Source organism: Canis aureus, chromosome 35 (genome assembly GCF_053574225.1).
Source record: "Canis aureus isolate CA01 chromosome 35, VMU_Caureus_v.1.0, whole genome shotgun sequence".
Classification (NCBI taxonomy): Eukaryota; Metazoa; Chordata; class Mammalia; order Carnivora; family Canidae; genus Canis; species Canis aureus.
This window is the reverse complement of record NC_135645.1, coordinates 31,164,739-31,183,890: the sequence shown is the minus strand read 5'-3', so window position 1 is coordinate 31,183,890 and position 19,152 is coordinate 31,164,739. Positions and strand designations below refer to the sequence as shown.

At 34.4% G+C, this 19,152-nt stretch overlaps 1 protein-coding gene across 6 annotated transcripts in view; it reads left to right on the top strand.

The window, feature by feature from the left end:
* The window catches only part of CSNK2A2IP (casein kinase 2 subunit alpha' interacting protein), a 141,547-nt gene that overhangs the window by 110,806 nt on the left and 11,589 nt on the right, over positions 1–19,152 (top strand). For 4 of the 6 annotated variants that reach the window (XM_077883697.1, XM_077883694.1, XM_077883696.1 and 1 more), the window contains one exon: positions 558–3,127. In XM_077883697.1, coding sequence (XP_077739823.1) covers positions 839–3,028 — 2,190 coding nt within the window. In that variant the 5' untranslated portion in view covers positions 558–838 and the 3' untranslated portion in view covers positions 3,029–3,127. Of the gene's footprint in view, positions 1–557; positions 3,128–19,152 lie in introns of those variants that run through there. The other 2 variants (XM_077883698.1, XM_077883699.1) reach the window with 1 other exon arrangement.

Below are 19,152 nucleotides of genomic sequence, written 5' to 3'. Positions count from 1 at the left end.
TAAGTTGTAGAGAAGAAGATTTAGTTGTAAAATGTAGTAGTCACAGTCTCAAAAGCTACCATGGTGACAAATAAGAACAAGACTAGAAGAATGCAATAGACTTTCAACTGGAATAATGGACTTTTGGAGATAAGCTAAAGGGTGATACTGATAGGTAATTAAATCTAAACTGAAAACCAACATTTTAGAACTTCCATTTCACTCTTTTCTAAGATTCTCCTATTTAATGCAATAAGCTTACCATAGATTTTTTTTGTTCTTTTGCTGGTTTTACTAAAGTTGCGATTAAAAGAGTACCAGAAATGGCTATTACCATTTATTATATTCTGGGCAATGTTATACATTTTGTATCTTATTTAGTCTATAGCTCAATAAATATTAATCTATTTTATGGATAGATAATGGATTTTAGAAAGTTTAGTTCAAAAGTTACACACAGAGTAAGTGACTTGGATTCAACATAAAGCCCATGCTCTAGTCACTGCAACAAATCGTTTGAGAAAATTAATATCCCTATTAGGATCTCTTCTGAACTCTTTTTGCTATTTTATTAACAGGCATTATTTCCTCAAGAGAAAAAAAACACTCTAGGAAATGAGAGAGAAGATAGTGGAGAATTTCAAACGGTGATAATTTTTTCAACCTAATCTATATCTGAATTTTGAGATACTCTATAATATATGGGAATTAACAGTGAGGAAACAAGATAGAAGTTAGAAACTACCAAAGACTATTTATTTTAAAATATTCATTGTCCATGGAATCCAGCTAAAAGACTCAGTTACCATAATATCCCAAAAGCCAGCTGCTTTCAAATAAACTGTACCACTAGCACAAGATGGTGCCATTAGCATACTATGATCAACACTTTGTGTCATTAGAACACTCTTACCAACTGGCCACAACCAATTCATTAACATATCAATACACAAGTGAAAAACTAAATCAACCTGATATCCAGCCTGTGGCCAGAGCACAGGCCCATAGTAATCAACTTGCAGCACCTCAAGTGAACTCTAAGCAGATGGTGCAGAGCTGCTCAATATTGCCCTCAGCCAAGTCGCAGGACACAATTTCACAGGGCTTTTATAACAGGGCTCTGAAAGCACCAGTATCACAATCCAAACATCAGGCCACACCTTCACTAGACCTCCATCAGAGAACTTCATTGTGGCCTAATCAGAGAGCCCTGAGCTCACCTGTGATACACCATAAACTTCAGACAACATCTTCGCTTGATCTGAATAAGACATCTTCATCAATGGAGTCCAGTCAGATGAACTTGAAGTCACCATTACCTCTCCCTAAACCTCAGACTACACCTTCACCAAACTTTTGCTGGACATCACCTTCACAGAAGTCTAACCCAAAAGTCTCAGGTTCATCATCATTCCCCACCAAATATCAAGAAACACGTTCCCTAGACATTCTCTGGACTTCATCCTCTTTGGGATCTAATCGAAGAATACTTAGCTCAACATTATCACAACCCAAGTCTCAGAAAGCATCTTCATTGGATAGCCTTTGGACATCTTTATTAGAGCGCAATCAAAGGTCTTTGAGCTCACCATCACTCAACTCTACATCTCAAATAAATGACTTGCTTCAGTCATCACGTTCATTGGAATCCAATCAAATGGATCTGAACTCACTGTTATCTGACTCAAGAACTCAGACAGCACCTGCATTGAATTCTAGTTCCTGTGTTCTGAGTTTGCCATTGTCCCACTCAAAACCAAGGAAGTCACCTGTAGCACATTCAGTCCACCAGACTCAGAGTTTGCCCTTGTTCTCATCCAAATCTCAGACAGTGTCACTTAACCATGACTTCAGGACCTTGAGCTCACCGGTTTGTCCCTCCAAGTTTCAGAACACCTCCTCACCAAATGACAAACAGAGAACCATAGATGTATCTCCACCCCATTCTAAACCAAATATCTCAAGTCAGACATTCTCAAGCTCCAAACACTTTATCAGAAATATAGCTGCTTCAAAACTGGGCTCCAGATTCCAGAGTAAAAACAACTTTGATCTTTGCGCAAAGACAGAACCAAATAAAGAAATTCCATGGAGTTTAGATTATATTTATCCCTGCATTGTGAAAGGTGGCACCATCCCTGATGATATTGTAAATAAAATTGTCAATTCTGTCTCCAAGACCAGAATCCAGAGGGACCTCTGTAGGCAGATTCTCTTTCGAAGGATGAGGGGAAGGCCAAATCCTCATCCTGGTCCCCGCCTTTCATCAAATTATATGGTTTGTTTAGCTTGTGCTTCCTGCATAAAATCTCAGTGTAGCCACCTTACAGGAAGGAAGGACCCTCGCAGTGCAACACTGTTTGTCATACCAACGCCTGAACTTGGTTCTGAGGGAGAAGTGGAAGTGAAGTTAGTTTTTCTCCTTTCCCTGCCAGAGACTTCTCTCTCATCTTGTCTCCCATCCCCTGTGAAAGAAAATCAGCCTGTTGCAGCCCCTGAAGACAACCTTGAAGGGACGGAGGAGATGCAGGTTTCCCCTCCATCTGAATCTGACATCACGCAGGAGCTAAATATGGAGAACAAATGGCTAACAGCAGCCCCTGAAAACAAAGCTGTAAGCCAACAACCCCAGGCTATCGACTGGCTGCTTTATGTCAAGAAAAGTAGTAATATTCAGCCACAGTCCTTGCCTCCATCCTCTTCCTCCTCCACATCCTCCTCCTCTTCCTCCTCTTCATCATCTTCTTCCTCCTCTTCCTCTTCCACTGTACCCTCCTTACCCCCTCCCGCCAAAGAGTCTACCACATCTTCTCTCTCAGGTTGTGTGTTCACTAAGGTGCTTGGTTACCACCGGTTGCCTCCAGGGGTCTCCTGGCTTGAGTTTATATGTAGTAAAAGTCACCAGCCACTTCCTGGGAATCCACAACCAAGTCAATCACGACCTCCCAAAACGAGGCCTATGAGGAATAGCACCACAGTAAAAGGGCCAAAGGGGCCAAAGATACTGTTCAAATTTTTCCAGACAAAGTTTCAAAATGAGAAATATTGATTAAATTAACTTTTTGTTTCTTGGAAAGCAATTGACCTCTTAGTTCTTTGAAACTAGAGATTGATTTCCTATCATGCTTATTAAAATTCTTAGTAATAACTAAGTGTGACTGTATATTTTAGCTGAAGAAGCACCTAGGTAAGGGGAACTAGTACTCTTAAGTCTATTTTCTTGTTAAATAATAGACTATGATCTCCTAGAAAGCAAAACTGAATCCTAGGTTTTTAACCAAATGCCTGGCTTATAGTAGCCACTGTATAATCATTGTTACATGAAATAATCCTAATTGGCCGTAAACCAGAAATACTTCACCTACCTTATCTTGAACAGTATCTAGCTCATTGTTAGTCTCCTTCCTCATAAAACATTATAATGACAGTACCCTTAAGCCAATTCATGCTAGTCTATTTCCCTGTCTCTAAAGAAAATTCAGATCATGTTCAACAGGTAAGACTATATAGAGGGAGGAATCTTTTTTTTCTAGGTATGTGAATCTCTTCCTAGTATGCGTTCCTAGGAAAATTCTTCTGTGCTAAGATCCCACACTCTAAAATCCAGTGATTTATTCAGCCTTGGATAACAAATCTTAGGCCAGAGTAATTAACTGGTACAAATAACCCTACCTATTGTCTGTGCCAATATAAGTTATAGGCTCTGTGCCAGTATTTAAATTATAGGCTCTAAAGTTATGTGTTCATCACTTCTATCTATACATCCAAAATGGGTAAATAAAAATGTTTAAAAAATGTTTTTGTTCCACTGGGTCTACTGGTAGTGGGAAGAGAAGGAGTTGTCTTAGCTACTCGCCTTACATGATCATCTCGGTCCCCAAGGGCTAGCGTTAGTATCTCCAGTACACACTGATGACTCACAGTTCTGCTCCACTAAGATCTTTCTGTCTACTGGACATTTCTGATTGGAACATTTCACAGGCATCTGAAATTCAACATACTGAACCAGAATGTATTATCTTTACATTGATAATGTGGACCACTACATTTACAGTCCTTTGCCCCTAGTGTCCTATTTCAGTGGATGTACCACCAGTCATCATGGAGTCATGTTAGACTGTTTTCCTCATTGCCTGTACCTCTCTAAGTCCATAAGTTCTATGGCCTTATTATCCCTAGATTCTGCTTTTTTATTTCTCCAACCCCATGACTACTGGCCTAGCTGTGATCAGCCATTTGTCCCCCGGATTACTGCAATAATTCCTAAACATGCACTTCTAACTCTTGAATACATTTCTAAGACACAAATTTGATAATGCCATTCCATAGCTTAGAATGTTTTCATCATTTCCCAGTGTTTTCTTGGGAAAGTATAAATTTATTTTATAATTGAACTATGATAGCATCTCAAAACTTATTTTCTTGTTCTTCTCCAGCTTCAACCATACCGATTGCTTTAAAATATACACAGAATATGCCATGGTCTCTGTTACATCCTATACTTTTTAAAAAATCATTTTACCTTCTTTTAAGTGTACTCTTTAATTCTTATCTCCTACTTCCTCTGCCCCCTTACTCCCTCCTCTGGTAACCATCACTTTGTTTTCTATAGTTAAGAGTCTGTTTCATGGTTTGTCTTTGTCTTTCTCTCTTTTTTTCCTTTGCTCATTTGTTATATCTTAAATTCCACATATGAGTGAGATCATATAGTATTTATTTGCCTTTCTCTGACTTATTTTGCTTAGCATTATTCTTTCTAGCTCCATCCTTGTTGTTGCAAATATCAAGATTTCAATCTTTTTATGGCTGAATAATATTCCATTTTGTATATATATATCATCTTTTTTATCCATTCATCTATTGATGGACACTTTGGCTGCTTCCATATTTTTCCTATTATAATAGTGCTGCAGTAAACATAAGCATGTGTATCTTCCCTTGAAACATTGTTTTTGTATTTTCGGGGTAAATACCCAGTAGCGTGATTACTGGATCATAGCGTAGTTCAAGTTTTAATTTTTCTGAGGAGCCTCCATAACTGTTTTCTACTATAGTTGCACCAGTTTGCTTTCCCACCAGCAGTGCACAAGGCTCCCCTTTCTCCACAGCCTCATCAGCACTTGTTGTTTATGTTTTCTATTTTAGCCATGTGACAGTGATAGCTCATTGCAGTTTTAACTGCGTTTCTCTGATGATAAGGTTTCACATCATTTCATGTGACTGTTGGCCATTTCCATGTATTATTTTATGTCTGTTGATGTCTTCTGCCCATTTTTCAATTGGATTGTTTGTTTTTTGGATTTTGGGCTGTATCAGTTCTTTTATATTTTGGATACTAACCCTTTATCAGAAATGCCATTTGCAAATATCCTTTCCTACCCAGTAGGATGCCTTTTAATTTTGTTGATTGTTTCATTCACTGTGCAGAAACTTTATTTTGATGTAGTCCTAGTAGCTTATTTTTGTCTTTGTTTTGTTAGCCTCACATCCTACACTTTTTTAAAATTTATTTTTAAAGATTTTATTTATTTATTCATGAGACACACACACACACACACACACACACACACACACACAGAGGCAGAGGGAGAGGCAGGCTCCATGCAGGGACGTGGGACTCGATCCCAGATCTCCAGGATCAGGCCCTAGGCTGAAGGCAGTGCTAAACCACCGAGCCACCTGGGCTGCCCACATCCTACATTTTTAAATAGAAAATTCTGTGTTCAGAAAGCTCTTTCCATCTATATATTTTTATCCTTCAGGGCTGTTTTGTCTTGAAATCTCTGAAAACCCTTTTCCTGGTGCATTTATGAAGGGGTTATTTGGCTTTTCAATGATCATAAAACTGTGTTAGCTCTTTGTACTGCTCTTAACCCATTATAAAGTAATCATTTCTAGTCTGTTTTCACTTACTATACTGAAAATTCCTGCTCGCTATGTTTTTTTTTTTTTTAAACCTAGTCCTTGGCATGGAGTGAATACCTTAAAACATTTTCAATGTTGAATAATGCTATTGAAGCTCTTCATCTTCTTTTAATTCTCTGAAATAAGTAACATTTCATCAGTTTGCTTCCCTCCCATAAGATTGAATTGTCCTTTGTACCTCTTGTCTTGGTGAGAACATGTATAAAACTGTTATTGATGACAGCAGTCATCCTTGTCTTATTTCTCATGTTAACAGTACTTCCTTTTAGTATTTCAATATTAAATGTGATGTTGGCCGATGTATAGCTGATCAGTGATGATGAGGAAAAACTTAGGTATATGATAATGTGCTCATGACTTTCTCCAACCCATTTAGAAAATCCTTGATGTGTGCTTTATTCATCCTGCACTTCTCTTTTGGTGGCACACATCACTTTCGTATTTACTTGTTTAATGCGCTCTCCACTAGACTAAACTTCAGGAGTGGAGGTCCTGTGTCAATGTTGTTTACCACTGACTCCTCAGAACTTAGTGGTACCTGACACATATTAAGTATTCAATAAATATTTATGGAATTAAGTTAACTAAGGAGTACAACTGACTTTTATTTATTGGTATAATTTACACGTTTAATTTTCTATCTCTTAGCTTGTTTCCTAAACTTTATACCTCTTGTAGTTTCTTTTCATTTCTTCCCTCTTTTTCTTTTTTGATCTATGATTTTGTTGCTTTTAAATTTTCTAATGCATTGACAGTTTTTATCTTGTTCTTATTATAAGTGTCTACTTTTAAGATTTCTTCAAAATAATTCTTTAACCAGTATTTTCTAATTTGAAAATAAAGCTGCATCAAACTTATGAGGAAAATACATAAGCAGTGGTTATCCAACCTTGTTTCTCCCCAGCTTCTATTAAGACACTAATAAAATTTTAAAATAAGGAACACCATGTGTCATGCAAGAAGGGCCAAGAAATTTCTGCCAAATCTTCTATAGATGAGATCAGATTTCAAAAAGATAGGACTCAAAATTCACTACATTTGAAAGGAGAAATCATCTGAAAAGTAATAGAAAAAGATAATAATTGCATCTCATTGCTGCCTTTCTCCTCAAATTAAAGGGCTAGACATGAGAACAGATCACAGTACAGTTGAGAGGTAGAAAGTGGATCCTATGAGTTGTCTCATTTTGATCCAACCAACTGATAAAAAATGGAATCACACATGAATAAAAACTTGACAATAATATCAAAGCCTGAATGATATACATAACTGTTGGGGGGGAAATGATATACATAACTGTTTGCCCTATGACCATCTTTCTTAAAAATTGTTTTAAGGAAATTATCATGACTACATAGAGTTATACAAACAAAGTAAGTTTTGTGTTTATAATAGAGAGGGATTGTGAAAAAAAAAAACCCTAGATGTTCATTTATGGAAGTGTTTAAATACATTATGATACATACATTGATATTTTCTTAGTGAAAATTTTGTTATTTCTAATATTGTACCTCCGTTTGCTTCAGGAATAGAACTACTTTCCTTAGGAAAATATTTCGTTGAGAACCCTTAGGCATGGATAGTGATCCTGAGCATGGGTTGGAAGAACAAAGTTGAACAAAGAGGAGATAGTTAAACTGTATTAAGTTTCTTTCTTTTTTTTTAACTGTATTAAGTTTCAAACTGGACCTCTTCAATGAGATATCAATGAAAAGAGAGAATGTAACATTTTTATTTGTCTTAAGTGAAAATATACTTAGATTATAAGACATTACATGCACTTTATATATGATTACACCTTATAAAAGATTGAAATTATGCATATATGTTTATGTGTGTCTTTGCATTTGTGCAAAATCTATTTCATATATATAAGAAAGATGGAGTAACTTGAAAGTAAACACCAAAATGAAAAAAAAAAGTGATTATTACTGGAATTTAATTATGATGGAATGTTTAGGAAATTAGGAGATTTTTAATCTTTTCCAAATCTTTAGTGAGTGTGAATTCCTTTTGTAACCAACAACTTAAAACAAATATTTTAAAAATGAAAAATGATACTTGCTTTGTCTTCTCTATTTTAGGTGAAATATATAGGACACAATTTTGCTGTTCTACTCCTGTCCACTTACTGGTGTCATTTGTGGCTAAGCAAGTTCACAAGACATACATATTTCTATAGGATACATAGTTTTTTAAGTAACAATAAATTTCCATTAAGTTTTAAAATCCATTAAACTATTTTTAAAATAATTCCATATTTTCTATTTCAGTATTCATTGCCAGACTTCTTACACCATTCTTTTATTTACTTGTGTGTTTATTTAGTTATTTAGTTTTAATTATGAAATATTTTAAAACTATAGAGAAAGATAGGCAATATGCTGGTGAAAGCTTTTAACCACTATTCAGCTTTATCAAATCTTCCTCTTTGGTTATATTTACTTTGTATGTTAAAGAAGCAAAACATATATACCTGTGTATATAACCATCCAGGATCTCAATCCTATCTTGTACCTTCCAGGAGTAATCACTGTCATAAACTTACTATAAGTCATTTGTCTACTTTTTAGAAATTTCCTAAATATTTATAGAACCATAAAAATCTATTTTTCTGGCTGTTTTACAGCTTTGTATATATTTTGTTACAATATATTTAACATTTTGAAATATGTAATTTTTGATCTGGAGTATGTTTTTAAGATTTATCCTTGTTATACAATGCTTTATCTATAGGTCATATCACTTGCAGTGTTTTGTGTGTGTACATAATGTGTATTATGTACATATTCATAGGTAGGTATTGTATAATTGCATAGTGTGAATTAATTACAATTTGTTATTTGTATTTTAGTTGAATATTAATTTACATTTTTATTATCACAAACACAATGCACATATATGCATTGCCATTGTTTAAAAAATTTAATAGGGATCCCTGGGTGGCGCAGCGGTTTGGCGCCTGCCTTTGGCCCAGGGCGCGATCCTGGAGACCTGGGATCAAATCCCACATCAGGCTCCCGGTGCATGGAGCCTGCTTCTCCCTCTGCCTGTGTCTCTGCCTCTCTCTCTCTCTGTGACTATCATAAATAAATAAAAAAAAAAATTAAAAAAATTTAATAGAGGTACGATTGATAATATTAGTTTAAGACATACAACTTAATGATCCAATATTTGTATATATTGTAAGATGACCACTGTATAAGTCTAGGTAATACTGTTCCTATTTATAGTTGCAAAATTTTTGTTTCTTGTGATGAAGACTTTTAAGATCTACTCTTTTAGCAACTTTCAGATATGCCATCCAGTATTATTGTGTGAGGAGATGGAGAGAAGGAGAAGGAAGGAGGAGAGAGTCTCAAGCAGACTTTGTGCTGAGCTCAGAGCCCCATGCTAATCTCCATTTCACAACCTGGAAAATAGGACCCGAGCTGAAACCAAGTCAGATGCTTAACTGAAGAGGCCACCAGGCACCTCCAAAGGCAGTTTTGTCATAACCATTTTTATATGGAGGGATACAAAAAATATTTCAGTTCCAGAAACTCTGTTATAAAATTTAAGGAAAAAATAAAAATGACAAAATACTAAACTGAAATATCTTCAGTGAAGCCACCTAATAACAACTCTTACAATATAATACCTAACCATGTCAAAGAGCGTTTACTCAAAAACTGAAAAATTGCAAACTTTTGAGACACACTGTGCAATGTTTACTTGAGTTAGCTTTTTCCTCAGAGGACAGTCAAATGGACAAAGAAGTGTCATTTTGTGGTGTAGAATAGAATTTGTAGCTTATTTTTGAAACTTTTCCATCTGCTAAACACAGAATTCAACTAGATTATGGAAAATTTCATTTCTATCCTGATGTATGGTGCTCCAGCTATTATGTTAGGTCAAAATTTCATGCTGATTGGAATTAAAACTATTTCGTTTGTTTCATTCCACTGTGTAATATATATTAAACCTGTGCTAGGTTTTTGAGACAATTATATTAAAAATATAATGTACACAGTTGTTAAAATCATTTAATATATGTAAGCAAATGCTATAAATTACAGCCAGTTTTTGAGTTATTGAGAGAGGAGAGAATAAATTTAATGATCTTGTGTCCTTTGCCAGTTCCCCTTGTTGAGTTGTAGATGAGTGCTCTAAAGATTTACTGTACTATTAATTCAAATTTTTTTGAAACTAAAGGGATGCTTCCCAAATATTTGATAAGACAAAAAATGATAGTGTGATTTACATATTTCATTGATATAACATTCCATATAAGCAAGCAAAATATGTAGTATCAAAGAAAGGAAAGGCTTATTTGTTAGCTAAACAGGTACATGAATTTATGTTGAAATGAAAGCTCTTCATAATACAAGTCAATAATAATTATGTACATTTTCCAACATGAATCAACATGCAGATTTTAATTGTAATTGGCAGCATTATGTAAATTGCCCTCAAAATTAAAAAAAAGTTGAAGAACACTAAGACTGGGTTGACATAAGAGTTAATAAATGTATTTAACTTGAACAGACACAGTTTTGAAACCAGTGTGCTTTTGCTACAAGTAAAAAAATAAAAATAAAAAACTACAAACAATGAACTAGTTTTATTAATTTAGACACAAGTAATAAAGTAAAATAAGTTTTGGAATTTGATTCAGTAATTTGAAACCATTGAAATTTGATTCAGTAATTTGAAACCATTGAAATATGTTTAGGATAACTTACATATATAAACATATTTTTTAACTCTATGTTTAGCAACTCTAAATACAGATCAAATATATTTGATGAAAATTTAGTATACAGGAGTGCCTAGGTGGCTCAGTCAGTGTTTGCCTTGACTCAGCTCATGACCGGTGAGTCCTAGGATGGAGCTTCGAGTTCTGCATCAGGCTTCCTGCTCAGCAGGGAGTCTGCTTCTTTCTCTCTCTCTCTCTCTCTCTCTCTCAAATATATATATATATATTTAAAAAAAAGAAAATTTAGCATCCAAATGGAAATGTGCTATAAGGGTAACATATAAGGGAAACACCAAATTTCAGAGGATGGCACAATACTGTAAAATAACTCATTGATAATATTTATATTGGTTGCATGTTGAAAAGATAATATTTTGGTTATATGATGCTAAATAAAATATAAGATTAATGTTAATTAGTTTCTTTTTATTTCTTAGTATTCTACTAGAAAATATAAAATTAACTCTGTGACGCACTTACATCTCTATTGGATAATAATAGTTTAGAGTGTAAGTAAGGGAGGGATGTTGAGTATCTTGAAAACTACCATTTCCTGATGCATAGGAGGAATATATTTGGTGTGCATTTGATAGTTAACAAACATGTTTGAGTGAAAACCGTTTGTTTAAATTTCTGTTGTTTTCTTTTTAAGATTTTATTTATTTATTTATGAGAGACACAGAGACAAAGAGAGGCAGAGACACCGGCAGAGGGAGAAGAGGGTCCTTGCAGGGAACCCCACATGGGACTTGATCCCAGGGCTCCAGGGTCATGACCTGAGCTCAGGCAGATGCTCAACCACTGAGCCACCCAGGCGTCCTTGTTTGTTTAAATGTCTGATAGAAATTTTATGAGATGTGTAAGCAGAACTGTTTTTTTTCTCTCCCTGTTTCTGTCTCTCTACTTTTTTTCTCATTAAAAATGATTGTCATAGAAAATTCAAATATTAGCAAGTTTAATATTTGTCTTGTGATACCAGTCTGGAGAGATAGTTGCTATTAATTTGGTATATCACTCCAAATGAATCACTGCTACCATTATATTCTCCTACATTTTTAAATACATAATGGCATCACGATGTACATATTTTGATGCTATGTGGTCCTATTATAGTTTTATAAATTTTGATTGTGGAAGTAGTGAATCCTTATAAAAATTCAGCCAATGACCAAACATATACTATAGAAATCCAATATTATGTCTCCCTCTTAAAAATAATTCTTAGAAGATTGCAATATAATGTTCCATATTTTATGTATGCAAATGCAGGCATGTTTCATTTGTTTATGAAAATATTTGAGGGACATGTGTGCTGCACAGTGTGTTAAGCATCCAATTCTTGGTTTAGGCTCAGGTTGTGATCTCAGATTGTGAGATGGAGCCTCTCATGGGGCTCTATGGAGTCTGCTTAAGGCTCCCTCTCCTCCGTCCTCACCCCATCCCACTTGTACACACTCTTTCATAAATAAATAAATAAATAAATAAATAAATAAATAAATAAATCTTTTAAAAAGTGGGGTTATATTGTACATATAACAAGCATATTGTCTCATTGCTATTGCCTTGATACTGTAAGGATTCATCTGTTTTTTCAGTCAATCATTGAGAAAAACCCATAACTCTGGTCATCATCACCCTTGGCCAACATTCGCCTCCTGTGTGCCTCTTCCTTACTCCTATTCAAATATCGAAACCCTTCCTCAGAGTCCTATGGTATTGTCAATCTTCAGAACAATTTCCTATACTGCATACTCAGTTCTTCTCTGATCATTCTCTTTCCCAGTAATCTAAGTGGTTGAAATCTAGGTCTCTTCTGAGGACACTTCATCCATCAAGTTACTTCTTTAGAATGTCTTGCATTACTCTTTTTGAAATAGGATAATTTCACTTTTGATTCTCATTGGGGTTTCCAAGTCATTTTCTCTTTAATTCCTAAGCACTATCCAAGGTTTCAATGTCATATCATCCAGTTATATCCTCAACTAACTCTCTCTCTCTCTCTTTTTCCCAGTCATTTTTTGAATGTTCTCTCATTTGGATCCTGGCTTACTTTCATCTTCTTTGATACTCCTGCTAAAACTCATGATATTCTGAAGTTCTCATTTTTGTGATTTCTTCATTCTGCCTGCTACTTTCCCTCTCAAAAGCATGGCCAGAATCTAGATCGTTTCATCATTAAACACTCTAAAATCTCAATTTCCAACATTCTACTCATTTTCTTTAGTGCTTTTACTCCAACAGTATTTTGGGGCCACCATCTACTGTTCTTAAGCATTTCAGTGTCCTCTGCCTCTTTGATGCCTTTCTAAACTGGCTTAAATTTCATAATCTATCATTATAAAGATGATTACATAGACCCTCATCTCTTACCACATCTTTTTTTTTTTTTTTGTAATTTTCTGACAAAATCCCAATCCTTATTAAATTCAATTCTCTACCTACTCCAAAGTTACATCTCTGCAGGGGAGTGGGGCTTGAGAAAAACTACTGTACTTACATGTCTCACTTTAAACCTCAGTGAGCCTTTAATGCTGTCCAACATCCATCATCTTTTCTCCTCTCCTAAATAACTATTTGATAACTTTTCCTTGGCCATCTCACTTTCAACAAAGGCACTGCCTTCTGTCTGAGTGTTTTGTGCCATGACCTAAGGCCTCTTTTCTTCCCCACTTTTTTTTAGATTTTATCCATTTATTCATGAAAGACACAGAGAAAGAGGCAGAGATACAGGCAGACAGAGAAGCAGGCTCTCATGCAGGGAACCCAATGTGGGACTTGATCCTAGGACCCTGGGATCACATTCTGGGCCTCTTCCCTTTTTTCTTCCCTATTTACACTTAATTCTATTTTCTCTTAGCTACAAAAGGACAATTATCAATTATCTACCAATCGTCTCCTACATGACCATTTTCCCCCTTTCCCAATTTTTGTCCTACTAGCAAACAAAAGAATATATTTTCTGTAGGTATCCTAAAAGAGCAAACTAATTTTTCTCCATTTCCAGATACTGCCCATTTTACTTATCCATTCACCCATTCAGAAGTTATGATTCCTCTTAGTACTTCTTTTAATTTCTTTTGTGAACCAGTTGTAATCATTGTTTCACTTGTACGCTATACCAAAGTCACTATAGTCAGGTCATGGTAGCCCTTTGTATTGCTAAATACAATTCTTTTTGCAAGATCTATTTTATCTATTTATTTATTTATTTATTTATTTATTTATTATTTATTATTTATTTTTATTTATTCTTTTCTTCATCCAGACCCTGGGTCTGAATAGTATAGTGTACCAAGATTCCGTTCTTGGATCTTTTTACTTCCTCCACTCATTTTCACAGAGTGACTTTCAGTACTACATTTAGGATGGTAATTCTTGAACTTATCTTCCAGCCCAGATATTGTAACTCCAAACTACTTACTCAGTGTCTAAAATGGTAATAGTAATTTCAAACTTAACAGATTGCATACCAAACTCTTTATCTCAGTTCTTACATCTCTGTTCTAATCCCAAACTTGTTCCTTCAGAAGTCTTGCCCATCTCAAAAAGAAAGCAACCCTCTGCTTCTAGATTAATTTATGGAGCACTAGAAACCTTAAAATTTTATATTTAAATCATGAGGCATAAGGTTATTTTAAAAAATTATTTAAAAAATTTAAGACTAATTTTGTTTGCTAACAATTTAGAAGCACTTCCATTGAATAAATTACGTGATTCAGGTTTCTTAGAAAAACTATCCAATCAAGGGACCTACTCTCTCATTTGTCCTTAAATATATCTTTCTTAAAGAAAAAGTAAAAAATTTAAATTATCCTGTAGCTTTCTAGGTTGCTCCAAGAGATTAAAGAAGATTAAGATTAAACATTTTCTTCCCCTTAATTGTCTCAGTATAAGATTAATTAGAGGCCACCAGATAATACTAAAGGACTTCTATTAATACATTTCCAACTCACATAGATGCCTATAAAATGATTTCCAGGTCATTTGGGAATTTAAAAAAGAAGCTTGAAAATATATCTCCCAGAATTGCTATAACAGGCATAAAATAGTTTTGAGGAAAAAGATTACTGCATCTTATGTTTAGACATGAAAAGAATTAGAATGCAATAGCTTATTAAGACACATCCTAAATCATGGTTTGCAAACTGTTTGAAAGGGAAGTAAGGGAAGGGGCATTCTATCAATTGGTTATTTTTTAAAAAAAAGTCTGCACTGATCACCAGAGACTACAATAAGGAATTGAGTAAGCATATCTATTTTGAAAAAGTTCTCAAAATAATTCTGAAATGATTGTCAATAATTTTGAGAATAAATAAGAATATTTTAGAGAAAGGCACATTCTCAGCTCAAAATATGTCAGCAATAGGAGATGTAGAGTTGGACTTGGATAGAGCTTAGATTTTGAGTCAAAGGCAATAAAAAAGATAATATTTTAGAAGGAGGCTCAGATGCTGTCAATGATAGTGATATAAGCAAGAAAGACCCAGCAATTTCAAAAGTAGTAAAGTGCCCAAAATCTATGGGTTTTGGCACAAATCATTTTACTTACCTGAAAATGCTAGTTTTGTTCAAGGTTAAATGTTTGGCCGACTTGACGACTTAGTGAGTAAATATAAAAACATTAAGAGGATAAAGGAAGGTGAAGAGTTAATCTTTTGAGGCATAGGTATCAGACAATATTAAGGACTTTATGTTTGTTATCTCATTTAATTTGCAAAAGTCTAGAGGCAAGCACTATCAGGAATCCATCTTTACAGTTCAGGAAACTGAAAGAGATTACATAACTTACTCAAGGCCATAAAGCCAGTGAATAGCAGATCAAAGTCCAAACTCATTGTATATCTCTACACATTTGTTGATATTGCTAAAACTAAAAGCAACAACAAAATGGAAAACTGGTAATACCCATTGCTGGCTAGGATATGAAGCACCTAGAACTCCCGTATAAATAAATCTTAAATGCGTTTTACCAAACCCACAGACTACATATTTTATGATTTCATTTAGCTGACACTCTGGTAGAGGCAAAACTATAGACATGGGAAACAAAAGGTTGCCAGGGGATGAGGGTTGGGACAGTGGTTTCCTACAAAGGGAAGGAGTTTGGGAAGCATTAGAACTGTCCTGTATGATATTGTGGTTTTACATACTTAGTTCTACGCATTTGCCAAAGCTCTACAGAATTTCACATCATAGAGAGTGGATTATGCTGAATAAATTTCAAAACAAACAAACAAACCACCATGATACAGGGGTAGTGGTGGAAAACCAATTGCCGCAAATGCATCTAACTGTATTAAAATGAATTACATAATCACACTGAAGGTAAAAGGGAAGAAAGAAGTTCACTTAAGTAACTTTGGAATTGTTTTGAGTAAATACTCTAAGGCCACTGGACATTGTACAGAAGTACTCTGATAAATTTATTTCTCACAAGGATATGTGTTGGCAAATCTAAAGCTACTTTAACTATATACTAAGATTAAACCAACAAGTAGATAATGAAAGCCAGATTTTTCATGATCTGAGAAAAAAGTTGCAAATAAGGGAAAAGGCTATAATAAACTTTATAGTGTTGGATTGTAGTCAGAACAATTAATACAGACTTTAAAAAATTGTACATACAAATAGATGCAGAGATAACTACAGGTGTGTGCATGTGTGTGTGTGTGTGTGTGCATGTCCATGGATTAACCTACAGAAATATATTTTCTAGCTGTATCCACTAGGGAAGAGAAGCAGTGACAGCCAAGTAAAAATTGGCATATTTAGCACTATAACCTGGTTTCTAAATACATTTCTCCGGTGAAAGTACACAAGGATTCTTAGAGACCTAGAAGGACTCCAAGACTGAGGCAGGAGAAGTACAAGTTGAAACTGCAGCCTTTTGTGGTTCCAGAAAATAAGGAAGTGCTAGAGAGAAAGAAAGAGAAGATCTATATCTATATCTATATCTATATCTATATCTATACACATAGATAATAGATAGATGATAGATAGATAGATAGATAGATAGATAGATAGATAGATAGATGATAGATAGAAGGGGGTACAGGACCCCATACGGAAGAGCTCTCAATGGCTAAAATGTAAACAACTTGTGCAACAAAATAACTATTGTTTTGAATTAAACTTCAAATTTAAAAAAATCACTTCAGATATAAATAACTGAACAAACAAATGGAGAGCAAGGACAGCTCTTCCTGATAGAGAATTTCAATTAATAAATGTAGATAGAATAAGGAAAATGGAAATTAACCCCTAGAACAGCATAATTACTGCAGACAAGATCCACTGATAGCTGTTAAAATTGGGGGCAGAAGCTAAACAGAAAAAATGATATTTGTGTAATTTAGATGTATCTCTCCCTAAATATCCAGTTATTGGTAAGAGGAAAATAGTAACCTTATAGGGAATAATTCTGGCATTTTAACTGTGTGATTAAGGTTACTGTGACCACTGATAACACTAATGCCCATTGACATTGTTTGTCTAGAAATGGTGCACCAGAGAGAGCACATCACTTCTGTATTATTTTCCCTAAAAATGCATGACTTCAGTTTAAAAATGAGAAAATACCAGACAAGCCCAATCTGAGAACCATTCTACAAAATAACTGACAAGTATCCTTGTCTAAGACAAGGAAAGACTGAAGATCTGTTTAAGTTTAAGGAGGTTAAAAAGATACAACAAGCCAATGTGAAATCTTGGAGCTGAATCCTGGGAAAAAGGACATCAATAAGGAAAAGTTGAAATTCAAAGAAATTTTGTAGTTTGGAGTGCCTGGGTGGTTCAGTATTTTAGCTGTGCTTAGTATTAGTGTTTAATTTAGTGTTTAGTGTTTCTTAATTTAGTAATATTATTTAGTTTAGTATGATTGCAATGATATGCTCAAGAACAGATCAATATATTTATGAAAACTTAGCAAATGATTGAGATGCCAGATTAGTTGTTAGGTAGACCTTGTTAATAAATTATATATATATATATATATATATATATATATATATATATATATATAATAAATGCTATATATCTGGCTCTCCATATGGGAAAAAGTAAAGTTAGATTCCTGTCTTACATCATAAATGTGCAAAATAATTCAAGTATCACTAAACACTAAAATATAAAAAGCAATATGTTACCATTGCATTTTAAAGAAATTACCACCTAATATTTTTTTTTACCACCTAATAATTTTATAGGTTCAGAATAATGGATTTATTTCTTGAAAATTAACCAAAACAAAACCATAAGTGTGTCAATATCTTAGGTCTTGTTGGTTGATCAGAAGGCAAAAATCAGGCTTTGGTAAAGGAATTGATAAGGTTGTCTTCAACTGCTACAGACCAAACCTGAGACAGAAATAATCAGATCAAAGTCACAAAAATGTGTGTAAGTTTGTTTAATAAATTTAAACATTTAGACAGTTCTTATTTAGTCTGTCTTATTTAGTCTATCAGAAGGACTATGTGGACACTAGACTGGATGGAAACCAAAAATCTTATATCCTTGGTTTTTACATATAGGCATACCCTCTTTTTTCCTTTACTGTTCTTTATTGTGCTTCACAGTTAATAAAGACAATAATATAGGGGAAATAAAAGTAAGGAAACAAAAAGGAAAGTACAAAATGTGGAAGCATGTCTAATTTTCACAAATCCATTCTAGTTTTTAAAATAATTTAACACAATTTTTGAAAACAGAAATAATCAAAACAGTCTATGTATAGAATAGGAGAATAATTAGATAAAAACTTCTGCATTCGTACACTGAGTCAGGTATTAATTGAATTAATCCATTAACTCTAGTGGTATTCAGTAGGGATTTTGTTAAATACAGGCATACCTCATTTTATTGTGCTTCTCAAATATGTTTGTGGGGTTGTTTTTGTTGTTGTTTACAAATGGAAAGATTTATGGCAACCTTGTGCCAAGTAACTCAATTGGTGCCATTTTTCCAACATTTGCTCATCTCATGTCTCAGTGTCACATTTTGGTAACTCTCACAATGTCTCAAACATTTCATTATTATGTTTGTTATGGTGATCTGTGATCAGTGCTTTTTGATATTACTATTGTGGTTCTGGGGCACCATGAGCTACCCCCAGACAAGACCGTGAACTTAACTGATAAATGATTGCTCCACAAACTGGCCATTTCCCCATCTCTCTCTTTTACCTTATTTGGGCCTCTTTTTTCTCTGAGACACAATAATATTGAAATTAAACAAGTTAATGACACTACGATGGCCTCTGAGTGTTCAAGTCATGGGGAAAGTCTCATGTCTCTCACTTTAAATCAAAAGCTAAAAATGAGTAAGATAAAGGAGGGAGGTATGTTGAAAGCTGAGACAGGCTGAAAGCTATGCTTTTGTGTCAGCCAACTTATGAATACAAAGGACAAGTTCTTGAAGGAACTTAAAAGTGCTATTCCAGTAAACATATAAATGATAAAGTGAAATAGCCTGGGTGGCTCAGCGGTTTAGCACCTGCCTTCGGCCTAGGGCAT